Below are 21216 nucleotides of genomic sequence, written 5' to 3'. Positions count from 1 at the left end.
CACAAGACATAGCTCAGAACATCACCTGTGGCCCTTGAGAGGGAACTGAAGGGCCTTGATCTGAACGACTAAACCACTATTTTTGTGTCAGTTCTTCTTTGCCTTTTTCTCACTTCTCTGACGAAGTTTCTTCTGTGCCTGAAGCTTTTCTACGGACAAAAGGCAGGTGGAAGACTGGGCGGGCGGGCTGTCCTGGGAGGCCCCGCAGGGTCGTGCCGCGCTTCACGGAGTCTGCCCCTCAGATCCTCAGGGGCGCTCCCAGCACAAGCCCCCTCCCCCAGCCCCGTCCCCAGGCCCTGGGGCAGCAGATGGGCCTCGCTCCTGCCCCCTACCCGAGGCCCGGCGCAGGGGGGGCAGTGTGCTCTGTGTCCCCTGCCCTGGGGGAGCCCCCGGCACTCAGGCTGCCCCGGAACCTCACCTTGGGGCCTCTGCAGTGAACCAGTTAAAAAGACACTACCCCACATCCAGTGAGTGCTGTGCTCACGAGAAGGTCACGGGCAGAGGCAGACACAGTGACGCGCGTCTGGTTCCACGCCCAGGACTGCGGCACCCAGAAGCCGGGCAGAGGCCCTGGAGGGAACACCTGCGTGCAGAGCACCATCTCCCGGTCGCTCCCAGCCAGGAGACGACGTGCTCCTGCCACCCGATCCTCAGAGGAGACTCTCTGAGACCCCCGTGGACGCCTGATGCTGTGGACAGGCCAAGTCCCACATCTACTGTTTCATACACACACCGGTGCACTTTGGGGACCTCACTGGGTAAACCAGGGGCACGGCAACACAGGCCCTGGCCACCGTGACAGGGAATCTGATGACAAGGTGCAGTGACCGGCGGTCAGACGCACTGGACAACCAGGTGATTCTCACGGAGCAGGGTGGTGGGAGGTTTCATCAAGCTACTCAGGGCGTCTGGAAATTTAAAAGCTTCTAAATCACTTATCCTGGAATTTTCTAACAGCCTCAGACTGTAGTTGACAGAGAACAGGGCCTCTGTGCACCCTCTCTCACAGTGGGCTTGGGGAAGCCTAAGGAACACGGTCCCAGAAGGCCAGGACAGCCGCGCACGCACAGGAGAGCTATCGCAGAAGCCACCCCCAGCCTGGCCTTGTGGCTCCCGGCACGGTCGGGGGTGGGGGGGGGCGGGGCGGGGCGTAGGGCCCTGCAGGACTGCCCTGGGCATCAGCAAGGACCACAGCACCCTGGGGGAGGTCCTAACCCACCGGCCTGCACAGCTGCCCCTGTGCACACACCTGGACCGGCCTCAGGTGGAAACTCTGGACTAGTCACCCCCTGAAGGCCTGGGGCGACCCAAACCCTGCCCATCGAGGGAGGGAAGCGCTGGGCTCACCAGGACGTCACCTGGATCCCTGCCCTGCCCGCTGCGTGGGGTCCAGGGCTCACCAGCAGCTAACAGTCACCGGCTGTGCCCCTGGCACTGATTTTAGAGGCTGGGATCTGAAGATGGCGCTTACGATAGGCAAGCGGGGACCTTTTGTGTGACTGCAGGCACTCTGGGAAACCGAGGATGCTGGGTGCATTTCTTCTCTGAAACCCCCAGCCCATGAGGTTGGTCCTAGTCCCCATGAACATTTTTATATGGAAATAGAATATTTTAAGATTTTAAAACATGTTTACTATAAAAACCTCTAAGTACAGAAGTTCAGAGGATATTAGAAATCACCCACATCACATTCCAAATGGCTTGTGGCTGTTGGAGAAGCTCCTTCAAATGAGTTAAGCCTCCGGGAGAGATGGCGGATAGTTCAAAGGGGCTGTGTTGCCCAATCCACATCATTGTTTTTCAGTTTTAATGTGTCAGCACTTCAGGGGTGGTGAACACTTTCTGAGCGCAGTCACTGAAGGGAATCATGCCAAGCCTGAATGTGTGACGGCAGCGGGAGGCCCCCTTAGGCACACACGTGTGCCAAGCCTGCCGTGACCGTGGCCACACTGGCCAGAGCTGAGAGGCCCGGCCACACTCCCTCTCCCCACGGCTGACTGCATCCAGCCTCCTTCCACTAACTCTGCAAAAACATTAACAGGAGCAGAGACCATAAACCGAGACGCAGGCGGGCTCAGCTACTCCAGGACTGGAGAATCGGCTCCAGACACACTTGGGAAGTTTCCCTAACTCTAACACCTTTTAAGGGGACAGAAGCGGAGGGGTTTTAACTGGAGTTGATTCAGCCTCTGCTGTGAAGTGACTCAGTCACACACACACCCATGTCTCCATACTCACCCCCATCACGGTTTACAGCAGGATCCTGAACACAGTTCCCCGCACTGCACCCCAGGACCCCGCTGGCCCCCCATTTTACACACAGAGGTGTGAGTCGGTCACAGCCTCCTGGTTCACCCCTCCCCCCTCCCTCTCCCCTTTGGTAACCATGTGCTCTCTGCCTGTTTCTGTTGGTAAAACACCCACACTAGTCTAGAGCGTTGACGAGTTAAGACAGAAGCCTTCTGCAGCCTGCAGCTTGGCTGGGCCCCTCCCTGGGTCTACTGTGCAGGTCCTGAGTCTGAGCTGTGCCCTCCTGTGGGCCGGGAAACGTGGGCCACCCACCACCCCGGTTCTCTCCGCATCCACTCCTGGCCGTGCTCCCCCGCTCCGAGCCCCTTCTGGGTGAGACCCGTTCTCCAGTCGTCTGAAACCAAGGCACACCCATCCCCACTCAGGGCTCCATGGCGCTCGCTCCGATGCAGGAGACCCGAGACGCCTCCACCACCCACGCCACCTGCCGCGAGACCCCCAGGGCCCTGACCTTTCCTCCCCCCGCCCCCCCACCCCCGACGTGCTCGCACAGACAGCTCCGACTGGGCGAGCGTGGTGAGCACCCGCGTGTTCGGGGCACACAACCCCACCCCCGTGAGCCCGCTCGCGGCTGACAGCCCCCCACGCCGCGGGCTGGAGCCTCCCCTCCATCAGGGTGCCCAGCGCCCCTGCCTCTGGGGCACTTACCGCCTCCAGCTTCCAGAGCTGAAGGGGATGCCGGGCCCTCCTGGGAACTCGGCCTGTGTGGTCACCTGTCCTTCCAACCGGAAGCTTAGTCTTGTTTCCTGCAGACTCCAGGGGTTCCTTAACTTGTGCTTCATCGTCAGCACGCACCCAGGAGTGTCTTTTCTCGGCAGCTTTGCTGGACAGGTGCTCCCTCAGCTCAGGTAAACCCCCTCCCTCCCCCGCCCCTCCCCCCTTCTCCTCCAGGTCCCGCCATCACCCACCACACCTCTGTCCTCTCCCCGTCTGATTTTATTTTTGTGGAACAATACATCATAACCATTACCCTCTTAAATACACACAGAGTACTTAAATCAGTCCACACGTGACTGTTAACACCTTCAAACAGTACTTAACTTTGTGGGATTTCAGACCAGGCGGCCGAGGAGCGGGTGGGCCAGAGTGCCTGGCGGAGCTGAGCCGGCCCCAGCAGCCCCGCCACGGCCCCGCCACTTCTCCTGCGCCCACCACACTCCCCAGGACGAAGGAGCAGGCAGCCGGGCCCCTGGAGGGCCGGGCCTCAGCGACTGAGAGAGGCGCGCTCTGCGTGCTCGGGCCCTCCCGCACACCCTTCACTGGGACCCGGCGCCGGCTCTGGCCACGCGGCCGCCCTAGTGGTGCTGCTGCCGGAACTGCAGGCCGCAGTAGCCGCACGTCCCCGTCTTCGTTTCCTTGTCCTGAAAGATTCAAAGGGAGAGCGGCCCTATTTCCATCTTCCACCTCCACCGCCAGTCCACGCTGGGTAGACGTCCAACACTGAAGCCAGGCCCTGGAAACACACTGCCACCAGGGGAGCCGCGGGCCCAGCACCGGAGACGCCGTGCCGGAGGCCCTGGTGGGCCCGCTCCCCAGACGCGCCAGGGCCCCGGGCTCCCTACCGTCAACAGTCCGCTCGGTCCCCGCCCACCCTGCCTGCCTATGAGGCAGGCGGCGTCCTAGGCAGGGACCAGGAGGCCTGGAGCAGGGAGGTGCTGAGCAGAGGACCCCCTCGGGGCTGGGGTCGAGCCCGGACGGATCAGCAGGGATGGGGGGGCTGCCCTGCCCGAGGGGCCGGCCCACCCCAAGTTCTATCCTGTCCTCGAAGCTCTGCATGCCCGCCCTCTGCTCAACCCCAGTGGATGGCTCGTGCACAAGCGTGTGCAGCCAGCCGGGAGAGAACAGGGCCGGGGCCGGGGTCCGGACAGCACGTTACCAGGTTTATGTACACTCGGGGGTGGCCCAGGGCCCCCCCGCCGCCGTCGCACGATATCACCCGGCTCCCGACTTGGCTCACAGGCTGCTCCGCTATCAGATCAATGGCGAAGTTCTCATTCACCTGGAACAAGACAGACAGGAGCGCTCGCACAGACGTGTACCAACCCCCGACACGCTCGCAGAATTCCAGTGTAGACCACCCCCCACAGGCACGCACTGCGCTGCCAGCAAAGACACTCTGCGCCTTCTCATTTAAACATCAACACAGATCTTCAAAACACAGATAATTACATACTCGCACACACGTGTTTAACTCTTCATTTGCACGTAATGACTCACCCACTGTTAACATCCTGCCCCACCCTCTTCTCTTCACACATAGGCGAAAGCGCGCGCGCGCACACACACACAGAGCTAACCACACACACACATGCACACACACACACGCGCCCTCCTCCTCCTGTCTTCGACCCCACGGCCACTTCAACACCGGGACCTGGTTCTGAGCTAACAGCTGGTTTGGCCCCGAGCAGGAAGTGGGACACTGAGCCCTTGGCTCAGGCCAAGGGCTGCTCCACAGGGGTGCCAGGGGCGTGGGGGACAGGAGGGACGATGGCATGGTAACTGCAAAGCACAGCGGCACAGCTGGGCCCAGAGCTGCGCCAAGCCCACTGGTTTTCTTACTGGAGGGAATCAATTTGTGATTTTTAAGCTGGTGGAGAAATGCCAAGGAGGCATCTCTCCTCTCTCCTGGGGAGCCAGCGTCTCTTCATGCAGGACTCAGCCGGGAGAGCACCATCTGAGCTGACGGACCGGGACCTGCTCACCCGCGGCAGCCAGAACCGGAGCCAGACTCGCCAGGCTCGGCCCAGGGGAAGCCCCGCAGCGCGGGCAGCAGCCTGCCCAGCCCCTAGACTCGGATCGGATCTGAGGGAGCTGCTGCGTCCCACCCCAGCTGACATACTCAGGGTTGAACACTGCCAGACCACCGCTTGAAGGCCACCCATCTCTGAGGTCCAAGGGTCCCGGGGTCACACACAGTCAGCGGTGGGGTCCCCTCTCCCTTCCCAGACGTCCCTGGACACAAGTGCACAGAAGAGACCCTCAGCTGTAAATGCGGCCCACAGCAACTGTGACTCCGGCCCTGGGAGTAACCGAGTGTCTGTTTATCGCGATGGTGACAGGTGCCCTGCCTGGGGTCCCCGAGGCTCCCTGCCCTGCACGCAGAACCCCAGCCGCACCCCAGGGCCCAGGCCTGCAGGGAGGAGGAGAGAACGGCGACCCATCTTTACAGATGGAGGGGGAGGGGCACGACGTTTCGGTATTGAAATCAGCCTGGGAAGAGCACAGGCCTCCCGGTCCAAGAGCCAGAGCGAAGCCCAGAGCCCACCTGCCTGCGGCCACCACGACACTGAGCCCCCGGAGAAGGGGGACACTCCTGACTCGGGAAAGTGCTGTCGGCCTGGGCTGGGGCTCGCCTGAAGCCCCCCAGGCTCCTCCTCCCAGAAAGGGAGCGAGGAGGAGGAAGTGCAGCCGGGCCGCAGCACACGCGATGCACTGTCCCACTGCCATCTGTGCCCCGGGCCCAGCGCCCCCGCAGACAGCGCCCCCCAACGGCCACGCTAGCCACCCCCTGGGCCCAGCAACCCCCCTCCCCCCCACCCCCGTCGCTCACGGGCAGGAAACGTTGGCTTCCGACTCCACGTGCGGCCACAGAGCAGTGAAAACAGCTCAGTCGCCGCAGGGGGTCAGCTGGCCACAGCGGGCCCTCTGCCTCCCTGCGGTGACCCAGGACCACAGCAGCCCCACTCCGTCCTCGCCTCTCCAGGAGGCCCGTCCCAGGCCAAGGGCCGGGGATTGCTGGGCAGACTCGCTGCGGCCACACGGGCCCACTGGTCAAGACTGCCCAAGAGCCGCGCACGGGCGCAGCCCGCCTTCCTGCAAAGGCGGCGCTACAGCCCAGCAGTTCCTGCTCTCTGCAGCCCTCAGCCTAAGTGCAGGTCTGCTTCATTTCTCAAAATACAACCAAACTGTGGAGACCGTGAGTGGGGGGTTGTCGGGGACTGTTGAGGGGGTGGGGGTGAAGCGGTGGTGCACAGGAGGGTGGGGGGCTCAGGCTGGGGCAGTGAAATACTCTGAGTGACCCTGCAGTTTGGACATAAGACATTATGCGTTTGTCCAGACCCACAGAACGTGCTTCCCCGCTAGCTCAGCGGGTAAAGAATCCACCCCCCAATGCAGGAGACAGAAGAGATGCAGGTTCGGTCCCCGGGTCGGGAAGATCCCGTGGAGAAGGGATGGCAACCCGCTCCAGTGTTCTTGCCTGGAAAATCCCATGGACGGAGGAGCCTGGGGGCTACCGTCCACGGGGTCGCAGAGCTGGACGTGACTGAGCAATAAGCCCAAGCCCAGCAGAAAGTGAAGTCGTCAGTCGTGTCCGACTCCTTCCCACCCCGTGGACTGCAGCCCACCGGGCTCCTCCATCCGTGGGACTTTCCAGGCAAGAACACTGGAGTGGGGTGCCATCTCCTTCTCCTGGAGATCTTCCTGACCCAGGGATTGAACCCGGGTTTCCCAGGTTGTAGGCAGACGCTTTACCGTCCGAGCCACAGGGAAGCTTCCTAAGCCCAACACAAAGAGTGAACCCAAAAGAAGCCTAAGACACAGACTTGAGTGAATCCCAAGGTTCCAGCGCTCTGCACATGTGCTAACACAGGGAGCAGGATCAGCCGAGAGGAGAGCAACAGGGGCCCCGCTGTGGCGGGGGGAACAGGACAGTATATGGGAGCTCAGTGCTCTCTGGGTGGCCTTTCAATAAACCCAGATCTTTCAAAACAAGTCTCTTAGAAACCAGAAAAAGAGATTTAAATTCTACTACACACCAAATTTTTCTTGCAAGAACGAAAGCCTGAGAGACTTGCTGCACGTCTTACATGAACACAGGCCCCTGGACACTCTGGACCCTGGACAGGAACAGGCCCTGAGTCCCCAAGTGGGGCCCACATCTCCTGCCCTTGCAGGATCCTCTCCCGCGGAGCCGCCTGGCAAGCCCTTCTTTTACCACACCTCTTCCTTACCTCTTTCTGACGACCTACAAATCGAACTTTCCTGTAGTCTTCATCGTCATAAACCTGAAAAGAAAAGGGGTGATATTTAGAACCCAGTTCTGGACCTCTGTATCAACCATAGACATTACAGAGAAATGGTCTTCTTCATGTCAGGCCGTGCGTATGACCACACACTGAGGAGTTTCAGCGGGACTCCTAACATGACCACAGGCAGCAGTCCAAACTGGAAGAACCAGAGGAGGTCCCAGCGGAGGCGGACACGCTGCCCTTGCATCTGACAGGCCGGAGCACCCTTCCCCTCTGAACCTGCCAGGTGAGCTTTCCACCTCACAAGTACTTACTCCCTCGTCTTTGGAATTAGGATTTCACTTAAGGCTGTGCTTCAGTAGACAGCAGATCCTCGAGTTATTAAATATGCTGGTTAACGTTACACAAACGTTACAAGATTTGACCCACACGCTCTGCGGTTTCGGACCCCGACGGAGGCTTCCCACAGTAACCATGGGGCGCCCCCGGGGCGTGGCTCCAGTTTCGGGGCTCGGCGAAGCTCTGACGGTGAGACCGCAGCGGCCGCAAACGCCACGCGCCTCAGCCCGGCCCACGCCTCACCCCTGGGGACCCAACCCTGCGGATCCAGGACCCGGGGACCCAGGGGACCGCGACAGCAAAGGCTGGACCAAGGAGACGGGGGCCTGCGGCCCCCAGCGGGGCTGGACCGGGGGCCGCGGGAACCGGGAGCTGCGCTGCCGGGCGACGGGCCCGCGAGCACCGGGACGCCCGGCCGCGGGACCTGGGGGCCGGGCCGGGGCTCCGCCCGCCTGGGCGCCCCGCGGGGAGGGCGCTCTCTGCGCCGCCGTGGTTATACCTGGCCGGTGTGCGTGACCTTCTCCCCGGTCGGCGAGGTCCGCACCCCGAAGCCCCTGGCGCCCCCGGGCAGGCCGCGCGTCACCGCGCCGCCCCGGCCCAGGAGCCGGAGGAAGGTCACCGCCGCCGCCATCTTGCGGGCTGACCTTCGACCCCGCGCGCCGACGCGCCGACGCACGCGCACGGCGCCCGCAGAGCCGGCTCCGCCGGGGACGTAGCCGGGCAGGGGAGGCGCGCGTGCGCGGTGCGGCCGGCGGGCGGGGCGGAGGCGGGGCTCCGCCGGGCAAGGCGGGAAGCTGCGCGCCCGTAGCCCCGAGCGGCGGCCCCACCTCCCAGGGGCAGGGTCGGGAGGGTGGGAGCCGGAGATGCAGTGCTTCCTTCGACGGTAGCGGATAATCTTGGGGAGGTACGCGTCGATTGTGGGTGAAGGCTGGACAGGCGTCCTTGCTTGGAGGAAACTGGACGCCCACCCTGGTGGACGGTGGCATCTCTGCGGTCCTGAGGTTTCTGCAGCAGAGCCCAGTGAAACTGCCACTAAAGTGCAGCCCGTGGCATTGCTCATGCCGGTCACCCCGAAAGGCCCGCTGCTCTGGAGCACACCTGGGCAGGGCTCCGGCTCGCGGCCCGGGCCCAGCTTCCCTACTGCCCCTCAGGGCCGCCTGTGCAGAGCCCCATCGGGAGGATCCGCTCCAGCAGAGGTGTGGGTCGGCGGTGGCCTGCTGTAGGGTGGGGGGGCACTGAGTGCAGCAGTGCATCATGGGACCTTTTGAAGGAGCTTGCCATTATTTTCATTACCTCCACCATAGTTTGGCCTCAGGTCAAGCAACTGGGAGGAAACACAGCACCACCCATCAAAAGAAAATTGGATTAAAGATTTACTGAGCACGGCCCTGCCCATCAGAACAAGACCCAGTTTTCCCCAGTTAGTCTCCCATCAAGACGCTTCCATAAGCCTCTTATCCTTCGCCATCAGAGAGGGCTGAAAACCACAATCACAAAAAAACTGACCAATCTGACCACATGGACCACAGCCTTGTCTAGCTCAAAAAAACTATGAGCCATGCCGTGTAGGGCCACCCAATATGCACAGACGGGTTGTGGTGGAGAGTTCTGACAAAACGTGGTCCACTGGAGAAGGGAATGGCAAACCACTTCAGCAGTCTTGCCTTGAGAACCCCATGAATAGTATGAACAGTCCCCACCAGCCAGGGTCCCCCAAAACCTTTAGATGCCCTGTGGCCCACAAGGAGGAGGGAGTCCCCAGGAAAAGGATGCAGGTGTGTGGTTTGATCCCCCGGTGGGGAATATTCTCTGGAGGGAGGCTGGCAACCCACTCCAGTATTCCTGCCTGGAGCATCCCATGGACAGAGGAGCCTGGAGGGCAGCAGTCCATGGGGTCGCATAGAGTCAGACAGGATTGGAGGGACTTGGGCACACACGCGGGGAACGGGAGGGCCGGGTTGTAAGGGGGAGGAGAAAGGCAGCCCACCGGGAGTAACCCAGCGACCTTCAGCCCCGCACTGACTTGGCTCCGCCTCTGTGTCCGGCTCCGCCGGGGCCGTCACGTGACCCCGCCGCCCTCTTCCTTCCTGGCGGACACTCCGAGCGGCGGCGTCCCCGTCCCACTGCGCAGGCGCGGCCCAGGGCGCAGGCGCACGGGCTAGGGACGCGCGCCGCAGTCGAGCCGGGCGCGCTCTTTCCAGGTGGGTCCTGGGGGTCCTGAGGGGGTCGGGAGGCGGCAGAAGTTCGAAGCTCCAGGAGGGCGCACGTCGGGGACCCTTGGCCGCGATTTCCCGCGCTGAGCCGCGGGTGCGGGCCGGGCGCCGTCCGGGACCTCACGCCTTGTGCCCTGTGACCCCGGACCGGGCCGCCCGAGGGGAGCGTGGACGCGGGCCTCGTGCGGCCCCGCGGCCGGGGACCCCGGACTCGGTGCCGGGATCAGAGAGGGACCGCGTGCGCCTGGCCGCGCTCGTGTCCTCCCGGGGACACGCTGCCTCCCGGGCCCCGTGTCCTGAGCGCAGGGGCGCGGGGAGGGCAGTTTTCTCGGCGGCGCGAGCCACCGGCCACCGTGACAACGTCTCCTTTCCGTCCCCAGGTCCAGCCACGACATGGCCACCGCCCTCCTAAGGAGAGTGGCCTCCGCCGTGGGCCCGCTGCTGCAGCTGGGGGGCCGCCCGCTTTCCGCGCTCGCGCCGGGCCCCCCGCGCGACGGCCCTGCCGCCCGCGCGCCCCCCGGCCTGGTCGCCGCGCTCCTGACCGCGCGCCCGGCGCTCGGCCTGCAGCCCGCCCTGGGCTTCAAGACCAAGGGCGTCCTCAAGAAGCGCTGCAAGGGCTGCTACCTGGTGAAGAGGCGCGGGCGCTGGTTCATCTACTGCAAGACCAACCCGAAGCACAAGCAGAGGCAGATGTAGAAACCCTGCCCGGGAAAAGGGGCTGCCACTCGGAGAGGACGATGGCACGCGAACACCCTGCAGCCTTCCAACGCGCAGACCCCCTGCGGCCTGGCCTGCGGCTCACCTTGTGGCCCGGGATCCGACCAAGACAGAGCCCCACCTGGGACCGGGGCCCTCTTACCTCCAGTGTGAACTCAGCTGTGTTGATGCTCCAGCGGGCAGATGGGCGTCGGGTGGAGGGAAAGCTGGCTTTGTCCAGTCAGAGGGCGTGTTCTTCCGAGGCTGCCCTGTTTCTGCTCAGCCATCCCCCCTGCAGCCTGTGGATTCAGATTCGTGATCTCAGCATTCCTGCCTCCAGGGTGAGCGGGGAGGGCTGCATAGCCATCTATAGGCCACAGAAGAGTGGACTCGTTTATACCTATATAAATGTATTTTGGACGTTGATTAAATGCGTTTACCGTCCTTGGTCTGAGACCAGAAGTGTGTATGCATACATGTGTCCATGTGTGTGTGGGTGCTGTGTGCACAGGCATGCCCTTGTGAACTGTGCACACTGTATGCATGGGTGTGTGAGTGTGTGTGCACACGTGTGTGCACAGTGGGTGTGAACTGAGTCGGCAGAACTGCTCTATGGACTCCACAGGCTGTGACCTGGAGGCAGTGTCCGGGGTCACCTGTCACAGGCTACCGTGGATGAATGTCTGAGTCGCTCTTCTCTGAGGCTCACTCGTGTCTCTTTAAAGGTCAGAGTATGACTGTCTTCCTCCCAGTACCCGATGGACCAGCCCACCAGCCCCGGATCACAGCATGACAGGAAGATTAGCTGAGGCCAGGAGGCAGCAATCCTCGAAGATCCTTTCAAGCACAGTGTGGACGCCGGGGGTCAAGAAGGAAGACACTAGACAGGCTTGCCTGGCAGGTGCACTCCACACCTGGTGGGAACGGCTGTTTCTCTCCGGCTCTGCTTCCCCGACCCCTCTCCGTCTGCTCCGTGAAGTCCAGGAGTCAGTGGCTTCATGAGTACGTACATCGGCACTGCCCTCCGATGGGAAGAGCGTCAGATCCCCAGGCTGGCGTGGCCTCGCCTCCCTCCTGCTGCAGAGAGGCCACCCCACGCCCGGCTCTCGGTCCCCAAGGGGAGCCAGTCCCGGTCCTGAGGATCCGAGGCCAGGGTACAGGGTTCCACGTCTCAGGCTGCCTCCCTCCGTGCTGAGGTCACGGTCCTGCTCTCCTGCTTCCCCTCTAAGAAGTGCAACCTTGGGGGTCCAGGGTTTTCTTACATTACCAGCCAGGAGCCAGGCCCGAGGTCCCAGTCAGTGACCTCCCCAGAAGGTGTGGACACGTCCCCCTCACTGGCCTCAGCCGCCCAGGGCAAGGGTTACTGTCTCCACATCCTATGGGACAAGACAAGGACCCCATGTGTGAGGGCCACACAGCAGGGTAAAGGTCTCAGGTGCCAAAAAGAGCATCCCTGGAGAAGGGCCACGAGAGCTGGCGACAATGGGTGGAAGGCGTGAGCAGGCGCGTGTCCAGGCGGCCCCATAGAGAGGTGGCCGTATCGCCAGTAACCAGGAAATGAGACAAACGTGCAGTGCACGTCTGCCCATCAGATTTGCAGACGTTAAGAAGCACATCCGGGTGGAACCCTGGCCACGAACAGAGCTGCCCATAAACTACAGGTGGTGGTGCCTCCAGACACTAGGCAACTCTGCGTGTAAAACATTCTTCCTGACTGCAATCGGCGTCATCTCAGTGAGATACTTGCACACACACAAGAATCCATAGGGCTGCGCTTATCAGGGCAGAAAAAAAACCAGTCAAAGGCTCTGCCAGGGGTGGATGGTCAAGCCGATGATGACGTGGTCCCAGGAGGGTAGGTCACGCGGCCCTGAGATAAATGATGGCTCTCCGAGCCGTGACTGACGCCAGCCCCAAGTTTCTGATTATTAAGTATATAAAGAAAACTGGACATCGGGTAAACTCTTAGAAATGTGTACATGTGTTTTCCAAGTAAAAATGGGAAACGGTGTAAGAAGTTCTGGGGCAATGCACACCAAAACAGCAGTTATCTGCAGTTCTCAGCGGAGGGTGGATGGGATGGGAATGGAGGTTTTACTTTTCGGTGTAGGTTTTCTTAAGAAATTAGGTTCATATCTTACTTTGATAAGTGGTATCTAGGAGGAAAATGTAAACTTCTGTGAACAATCTGCTTACTGAAAAGAATGAGCCAGAAAGACGGAGAGAGAAAAAGTGGCCCTCGGCCCCTGCAGGCCCCTCCTTCCCCAGCCGCTCACCCAGGGGGCTCCGTCGGTCAGGGTCAATGTGTCTGTGGGCTGATGCCATGACGGCCCGGAGTCCGAGCTCCCAGGTCTCCCTGACAGGTCTCCCTGAAGCCGGATGACGGCCAGCTGTCCACGCGGGGCCTCCTGCTCCCCTCCCCTCAGTGTCCCGCCAGGACGCGCTCGCCTTTCCAGGCTTCCCCTGACGTCAGTGAGCCACCGCGCGGAGCCGACCCATGGCTGCAGGCACCTGCCTGCGTTTAAGGCTTTCCGACCTCAGTCTCCTTGGAGGGCTGTGGAGTCCCCGGAGCGTGAGCCCCAGAAGTTGGAACCCAGTATAATTCATTCTGAGCATTTCTTCCGTTTTCGTTGAAACACATGACATATTAGTTTGCGATGTACAACATCAAGATTCAGTGTTTGTGTATATTGCAAACCAGTCACCCAGTAGCCTAGTTAATACAGTCACCACATGTAGTTGCAGAGTTTCTTTCCTTGCCCTGAGAACTTCTAATCTTAAGCAACTTTCAATTGGAACTTTGTACCCTTTCTTTTGGGGCCTCCCTGGTAGCTCAGACTGTAAATCAACCTGCCTGCAATGCAGGAGACCTGGGTTCAATCCCTTGTTTGGGAAGATCTGGAGGAAGGCATGACAACCCACTCCAGTATTCTTGCCTGGAGAATTCCATGGACAGAGGAGCCTCGCAGGTTCTAGTCAGTGGGGTCACAAAAGAGTCAGACAGGACTTGGCGACTAAAAGACAGCGTTGGCTCGATTCCATGTCTTCCTTGTGAATAAGGCGGCATAGTGCATAGGGATGGAGGGTTTTTTCGTTAATATTTTTGTTTTCTCTGGATAAACACCTAGAGGTGGAGTTGATGCATCGTATGGTGGCTCTGGTTCTAATTTTTTGAGGCCCTTCCATGCTCTTTTCCCTTCCTTAATCTTTAAAGAGGAGTGGGGACTTTCTTAGCTGTCCAGTGGTCGGGAATCTGCCTGTCAGTGCAGGGGACATGGGTTCAATCCCGGGAGATTCTGCTGCTTGAGAGCAGCCAAGCCCACGCGCTGCACATCCGGAAGCCCGGAGCCTAGAGCTGTGCATCCTGATGAGAGAAGGTGCCGCAGTGGTGAGGAGCCCCCGCTTACCCAGACGGAAGACAGCCCACACAGAGCAACGAAGACCCAGCGCGGCCGAAAAAGTCAGTTAGTACGGAAACAGAAAGAAGTTAAAGAGCACGCAAGAGCTAGAGGGGGGCAATAGGCGGAGGCGTGGGAGGGAGTCGAGGGAGGGGCTGTACGTACACTTATGGCTGACTCACATTGCTGTGTGCAGAAACCAACACGGCGTCGCAAAGCAGTTATCCTCCAATTAAAAATGAAAAAGCATAATGAAACCATGGTTTCTGCCCGTCCCCGGCTTGTACTGTCCTCTCCGCCGACTTACATGTATTTCTTTATCAAATCACAAACCAGGCGGTTGTTCGGGAAGTTTCCTTCCATCTTCTGGCTCCTCCCAGTGAGGACCCCATCCTTCCTCCTGCAGGCACTTGGGCTGTTTTTGGCTTTTTGAGGTTGCTGCAAAATTTAAATCTTAAAACAATGGGCTCTCCCTAAACTTTCAATGTGAAGTCTTAAGAACTCACTGAATCGTTTTTTTCATCGTGATAAAGGAATTTATTCTTTGGGAAGAAAATCTTTGGAGAGGCCGGGCGAGCAGCTGTTGGGTTGTGTTGTATTCTTGTGCCTTATGAGCTGTTCAGCTTTTCAGAGTCCCTCCCGGCTCATTACAAATGGGTACAAGTCTAAGGTGGAAAGTAAGGAAGGAAAGAACTTACTCCATTCATTGTTTATCAAGTGATCCTGACTAGAAGCCAAGATGATTTAGGGGCCAAGATGGGAGTGTCACTTCCCTGGGCTGCTGTAGCAAACTCTCCACGTTGGTGGCTCCAAGCAACAGAAATGCGTTCTCACCCCCTAGTGCAGGACCGCCTCATCGCGACATCCCTAACTCCATGACATCAGCAAAGACCCTGTTTCCAGTAGGGTCGTATTCCCAGGTTTTAAAGACGTAGCTTTGGCAGGAGGTGCTGTTTGATTCACTAGAAGTGGCATCAAAGATTTTTGAAAACGGTTTTCACTTAAATTACTCATCAGCACTGGCTGATGTATTCAAACTGTTCAACACGCACAAAGATGCCTGAGATGCAGCACTGGTCTCTCTCTCCAACTCATACCCAGGCTCTCGCCCCGGTAGCAAGCTTGACCATCCTTTAAGTCCTGAGAATCTGCAAGCAAATCGTGCAACTCCGGGCCTGCCCTGTTTCCATCACTGCCCTAAAGTTGAGGGCCCCTGGACGGTGGCCCGTGTCAGCAGCCGTGGGGCACCCTCCCGTCCCCAGGCGGCTCTGCCCCAGCGTCTTCCACAGGCTGATGTAGGATATGTAAGTGTTGTTTTCAGTTCAGGGCATTTTGCTGCATCCGTATGAATTTTTTTCTTTTTACTTTTTTGCTGTGTAAGGCATTTTGTCCTGTTTTGTAATTGGTGGCGGTGATTTCCAATGAAAGATCAGTCATTTTTCCTTCCAGGTTCATTTTTCAGTTTTAAAAAGCACAGGAAAAAAAATGAGAAATTCACAGAACAAACAGCGCTGTCTTGCAAGAGTAGTTGGGGGTGGCTGAGCGGTGCCAAAACGGGAAGAGAGCTGTCCGGAAGCCAGCTCTGGCCAGCCTCTGGGACCCAGGCAACCAGCTCCCACATAGGAGCTCAGACAGATTCCTCGTCTGGCTGGCATCGTGAAAGATTCATTGCCTTCTCCCCAGAAAGTGATGCACGTTCTTTCTTAGATAGTGATGCCGTTACACTAAGCACAATACGAATCGCATTGCAGAAACACTGGCAGCTCATTTCAGTCTTTCAGGAAGTCCAGAGTGCGGCTTTCCCCTAAGATTTCTGTCTGAAGGCGTAACGATTCTCTCCATAGTTGATGGTATGGGGTCACCTGTTCTAAAATGAAGCCAGTTTCTCACTTATAACTTTTATTGGTGTAACCACCTAGCTTGTCGCCTGAGACGGCAGACCAAGGCGTCTTCTCGGGTGAGCGAGTCGCGCTCTGTGGCTGATCCCTTACCTGTCCGCTCCTCTTGCGCCGCGCGCTGTGCCGGACGCTTGGTAGGTGTGCGGCTCCATGCTTGCAGTCGTCTTGACAATGTGAATCAGCTGTATATTGTCTCCACTGCAAGGGACAGAGGCTGGAAATAGCACACACTCGTAAGCGCAGTACCAGCGTCCCGCCCACGCTCGTGGAGAAAGGCCATCAGAAGGGCACTGCGGGCTCTTAGCGCAGCTGTCTCTTTCTGTCCTCTCGTTACCCATAATTCTCGGTGCCTGATTTCTATTCTAACGGCAACCTCTTGACACAATATGGTGGCTGGAGCTCCAGCTATTAGGTCCAACATTCCAGGCAGTCAAGGAAGGAAGGGTTAGAGCACAAACTGAACACCAGCTGCCCCTTGGCCTCATCCCTTTCATCCTCTCAAGCAACTTTCCCCAATTCACCCAGCAATTTTGCTTACGTGCCAGAAACTGCCCTGGATGCAGAGGAGGAGGAGAAATCCTGTCTGTAGCTGTATACAGGGCTCTACTGCCCAGAGAGGCAGGCAGAGTGGCAGAACGCCTGGGGCAGAGGCTGGGGCGGGTCCCACGTGTGCTCGGGGTGGGTGGTGAGCACAGGCTCCCAGGGGTGGGGCGGGGGAGCGGGGGCAGACTGGAGGAAGCTGAGGGTGGCCCGGGGGCTCTGCCCAGGCCGGGCTGGGGCAGGGGGACAGATCTGAGAATCGAGGACGTCCCCACCCCGTCCAAATGAGGGAGTGAGGCACCACAGGAGCAGGCAGGACCTCGGTGAGAGGGCGACAGGGTGACGGCCCCCAGCGGCAGGCAGGGGAGGACGTGTGACTCCAAGTTCAGCTGATACCGTGAGAAGCAGTTTTACATGGCACAGCCTTTCCGCTGCCCAGCTGTCGGGGGAGTGTTCAGATCAAGACCCTAAGCCCGCACCTCAAGCCTTGGCCGAGGCTGTCTCCGCGTGGAGATAAACTCCGTGGGCTGGGGGGAAACACGGGGCATCCTCAGCCGCAAGGGAGCCGTCTGTGGGTGTGGACACGGGGCACCGGTCAGCAGGGCAGACAGACACCTGCCTGGGCGTCTCCTTGAGTCGGGTGGCGGCCTGGATAGTTGCAGAATCAGCCCCGAGTCGGGGACACGGTGGTCCCAGCAGAGCCGCAAAGCGCAGTTTCTGGTCTGGGGCTTCCGGGGCCTTCCGACGGGGCCACGGGAGCCGGAAGCCTGAGGCTCAGTAAACAGGATCCAGGGCGCATGCGTGGGAGGCGGGATGGTCCGTCGCGTGGCGGGGGCAGACCTGTGTCTCCCCGCTCCGGAAACGGCCTTGGTGACCGGCATGGCACGGTGAAGGTGGACCCAGTGCCGCCTCTGCCCAGGCCTGGAGGGGCAGTGCCTGGGGTTGGGAGGCGAGGGGGGCCCCTCCGGCCACCACAGGAGGGACACGGGATGCAGGGAGCAGAGCAGGGGCCCGGGGCCCCCAGAGGCGGGTGCAGCAGGGGCACCACCTAGACTCTGTAGGTTCTGGGGGCTAGGAGGGTTTCTGGGTCAGGGGTCCCGACCAGTCGCTCTCTGCAGAGACCCTCAGCTGGCTCTGCAGCAGCAGTGGGTGCCCGTGGTGACCGCCTGACCAGCCAGAGAGCTGGCCGCCGAGACGGCACATGGGGCAGGCGGGGGTGAGCCCCGGCGAGGGCAGGCGCTGGCCTGGACGTCTGACGAGCAGGCCCCCGTGGATGGGACAAGCTTGCAAGCCACGGCCTCTGAGGCCCGTGGGTCACCCTCCCGCTGTGGGCGGGCCTCACCCGACCAGGGCAACACCTGGGAGCCAAGTCCACTGGCCCCAAGAAGGAGGCACTCAGCCCAAGACCGACGCAGACGCCCTGCCAGAGTCCCCAGCCTGCAGGTGTGGACGTGGTGGGAACGCCACACCTCCCCAAGGTCCCTGGGAGCCGGCTGCCCTCGGTCTCCAGACTTGGGCCCCGGCTCTCATGGGCCAGCTCCTAGACTGCGTCCTTCTGAGTCCGTTTCTCTGGACGCCGCTCAGGGGGAGGTGGGCGAGACGCCCAGGGGTCAGTCTAGCCAGCCAGCTGCCCGTGTGTGAGATGAGAGGACTCCACCACGGCCATGGTGGGGGAGACCCCGACCGAGAGGGAGACGGCCCCAGAGGCGCGAACCGCGTGAGAGCACAGAGCTGGGGAGACGGAAGGCCGGCGCGCTGCGGTGGGACTGACCGGACGCCCTAGGCCCCCTGACCCCACCTGGAAGCCCTTGCCCCAGCGTGGCGGTCAGAGGCGGGGCTTCGGGGCAGCGCGCTTAGCAGGGTGACGAAGGTGGGGCCCTGGAGCCGTGACATGCTGCCTTGTGTGTGGAGGCCCCAGGGAGCTCGTGCTCTGCCCTGTGGGGACACGGCGGGAAGGTGGCCTCCGAGGGCCTGGGAAGAGCCCACTGACACCTTGGTCTCGGGTGTCCAGCCCCCAGGACTGTGAGCAAAAAATGCCTGTCACTGAAGCTGCACATCTGGGGAGCCGGGAGGGCCGTCTGAGCTAGAATAGCAGACGGGTGAGCCCAGGTCATCTGCGTAAACTCCAGATGCGCCTAGGTGCTGACTGCCGGCAACCTCGTCAGGTCCAGCCCCAGCCTCATGCCACCACTGCACACAGACCCGGGCGGTCATTGAAGAGTCATCCTCACCTTCATCCCCTCGGGGCCGTGGAAGCCCCCACCCCTGTGCACGGAGTGGTGGGTCCGCTTCCCCGAGAGCCTTTTGCTCCCCCTCCCCAGGCAACCCCGCCCCTGGCCGGCCGCAGCCTCAGATGGAGGGCCTCAGAGGCCATCTTCTCACGGGTCTGCCATGGAACTTGCAAGGGTTTTTAAGGCGAAAGCTCTCCTCCTCTTTCTCCTCCTTGGAACACATCAGACTTGGAGATATTTGCTCAGAGCATGGAGACGGGTGGCTTAGCACCCCAGGGAGCTCAGCACCCAGGAGAAGTTCGATGAGTGTCCCCACCTCCCTTTTAAACCAAGTTCCTGCAGAGGGTTTGCCGTGTGCGTTTGCAGACAAGATCCAGCCAGACTCCCCAATCTCACTCTCTTTTCTAATAAAACAGCGTAAAGTAGAATTTATTTACATAAAGCAGTGATCCGTGAAGGTTACCATAACACCCAGGGACCATATTAACCGCTTGAGTGGAATTCATTAGAAATTAACTACCACTTAAATTAATTTCCGCGCAGTCACAGGCCGTAATAGCAGGTGAGGACCGTCCATCAGCTGTGCTGACAGCGGACCTGCCACGACTGATATTTATAGGCGGGAGCCGGGCGGGGAGCAGGCGCCCTGGGCCCGACTCTAGCCCCAGAGAAGGCACTGCGAGGCGGGGAGTCCACTTACTAAGGCATCAGCCTCACTAGCCCCCCCTTCCCAGCTGGACCTGAGGCCACAGGAAGAGCCCCCGACCCCATGACTCGTAAACAGAGCAGTGACTGCTGAGAAACCTCGTCATGAAGTGTCCTCACGAGCTGAACCTGCAAGGGCACAGGTGGGCTTTACCCAGAGCCGTTAGTAGCGCCGGCCCAGAGCCCAGGTTCTGATTCCTGCTCAGGACCACCCGCAGGGACTTCCGGTGACTCGGTCACCTTAGGGGAGACTTCTGATGACGCGGAGATCCGCTGGGGCTCCTTTGAAGGCATGGCGTGTGCACGCGTGCACGTGTGTGGTATACACGTGTGCGTGTGTTTGCACGTGTGGATGTTGTGTGTGCACATGTATGGTGTCTGCATGTGCCGGTGGTGTGTGCACATGCGTGTGCTCAGGTGTGTGGTGGGTTTCCATGTGTGGTGTGCGTGCACACACAGGGAGTCTGCGTGCGTTGTGTACGAGTGTACATGTGTGTTCGTGTGTGTGCTGTTTCCACGTGTGATGTGTGCACACACGTATGGAGCCTACGTGCACGTGCGCACATGTGTGTACATGTATGTGTTCGTGCATGGGGCCCCTTCCCATGCATGATATGTGCCTATGTGTGTACACACATGTAGCGTGTGTGTGGGGAGCCTGCGTGCATGTGTGTGCTTGCATGTGCACGTGTGCTCGTGTGTGTACATGTATGTGTTCGTGCATGGGGCCCCTTCCCATGCATGATATGTGCCTGTGTGTACACACATGTAGCGTGTGTGTGGGGAGCCTGCATGCATGTGTGTGCTTGCATGTGCACGTGTGCTCGTGTGTGTGCTGTGTTTCCATGTGCGGTGTGTGCCTATATGTGTGTTCACGTGTGTGGTGTGTGTGCACATGTAGGGAGCCTGCGTGCATGTGTGTGCATGTGTGTGCTGATCTGAATTACAAGGCCAAAGGAAACCGCTCTGCCTGCCGGGGCTGCACCCCTCAGGGTGTTGACGGAGGTGAGCAGCTGGGGTCTGGCGCTGAGGACCACGCAGGCGGGTCCCAGGGTCCACTGTCCAGCTTCGGGTCTGTCAGGCCGCCTGTAGTGTCCCTCAGGGACAGTTCTGAGACAAGGGTCAGATGCCCCGTTTGGACGAAGTTGAGTGAGCTTCTCTGGGGACCAAGGCCCCAGCACCTGTCTGTCCCCTCCCCGCCAGGCCAGAAAGCTGAGTGGTGGCCAGGCCGTGGCCTAGAAGGGATTGGGCTGAGGGCCAGGGAGGAAGGCCCCCTGAAGACCCCCCAGCAAGACCACCAGGGGACTCTGGGCTGAGAGGGCTGCAGCTCGGCCCCAGGGCAGGCGGTTGGAGACCTGGTTCTCAGGAGAAGGGGGATCCTCCAGGTTTAGCTCCCCACCGGAGCCGCCCTTCGCTGGGGCTGCCCCAGCTTCCTCTGGAAAGAGTAGGTGGGTGTGGCTCCAAGCTAGAACGAGAGGTGGACACACCCACAAGAGAGGAAGAGACACCCACAGGAGACAGCCAAGGTTAGGCGGGCCACAAGCTGCTGGGGGCCTCTGGGCCTTGGGAGCGAGGGGCGCGGGGAGAGATGGAACCCCCCACCCCCGCCCTCACCGTCTCCCGCCTAGACCCCTTCCTCGGCTGGTAGGGTCTGATTCCCCGTGGTTATGATCAGCCTGGACTGTGTGTTCCTCTTAATGCAGAGTTGTTTTCTAAGCCTGCAGTTCTGCAAACTGGAAAACAGCAGATAGCCCGAGGCACCCAGAATAATGCTGGTGTTGCGCATTAAGAAACATATTTGTTCCGTGCCCTCCGAGGACAAATGATCGACATGTAAAAACGTCCCCCGCTTTCCTTCCTGGAATACTTAGTTCAGAATTAACTTCTGTCAAGGAAACACGGCCTCGGCCCCC

General features: G+C 60.1%; 2 protein-coding genes across 2 annotated transcripts; one reads left to right on the top strand and one right to left on the bottom strand.

Annotated features, from left to right (window-relative positions):
* Positions 1-3226: 3226 nt before the first annotated feature.
* Positions 3227-8324, bottom strand: NDUFS6 (NADH:ubiquinone oxidoreductase subunit S6). The gene is made up of 4 exons (XM_040262243.1): positions 8122-8324; positions 7266-7319; positions 4187-4309; positions 3227-3671 (listed from the first exon to the last, which is right to left on the bottom strand). The coding sequence occupies exons 1-4, from the start codon at positions 8251-8253 to the stop codon at positions 3606-3608; spliced, it is 375 nt and encodes a 124-aa protein (XP_040118177.1). The 5' UTR covers positions 8254-8324; the 3' UTR covers positions 3227-3605.
* Positions 8325-9508: 1184 nt separating this feature from the next.
* Positions 9509-10962, top strand: MRPL36 (mitochondrial ribosomal protein L36). The gene is made up of 2 exons (XM_040262242.1): positions 9509-9823; positions 10216-10962. Exon 2 carries the CDS (start codon positions 10229-10231, stop codon positions 10529-10531), a length of 303 nt encoding a protein of 100 aa, XP_040118176.1. The 5' UTR covers positions 9509-9823; positions 10216-10228; the 3' UTR covers positions 10532-10962.
* Positions 10963-21216: the final 10254 nt, after the last annotated feature.

Source organism: Oryx dammah, unplaced genomic scaffold (genome assembly GCF_014754425.2).
Source record: "Oryx dammah isolate SB20612 unplaced genomic scaffold, SCBI_Odam_1.1 HiC_scaffold_20, whole genome shotgun sequence".
NCBI lineage: Eukaryota > Metazoa > Chordata > Mammalia > Artiodactyla > Bovidae > Oryx > Oryx dammah.
The sequence above is the reverse complement of the archived record's forward strand: the minus strand, read 5'-3'. Positions and strand labels throughout refer to the sequence as shown.

What these genes read in the sequence shown, in the direction of transcription:
- MRPL36 (XM_040262242.1), top strand. Translation starts at nt 10,229, where the DNA reads ATGGCCACCGCCCTCCTAAGGAGAGTGGCCTCCGCCGTGGGCCCGCTG.
- NDUFS6 (XM_040262243.1), bottom strand. Translation starts at nt 8,253, where the DNA reads ATGGCGGCGGCGGTGACCTTCCTCCGGCTCCTGGGCCGGGGCGGCGCG. An exon ending in AGGTCACGCACACCGGCCAG is followed by an intron (nt 7,320 to 8,121) that starts GTATAACCACGG and finishes TTTTCTTTTCAG; the next exon opens with GTTTATGACGATGAAGACTA. An exon ending in TTGTAGGTCGTCAGAAAGAG is followed by an intron (nt 4,310 to 7,265) that starts GTAAGGAAGAGG and finishes GTCTTGTTCCAG; the next exon opens with GTGAATGAGAACTTCGCCAT.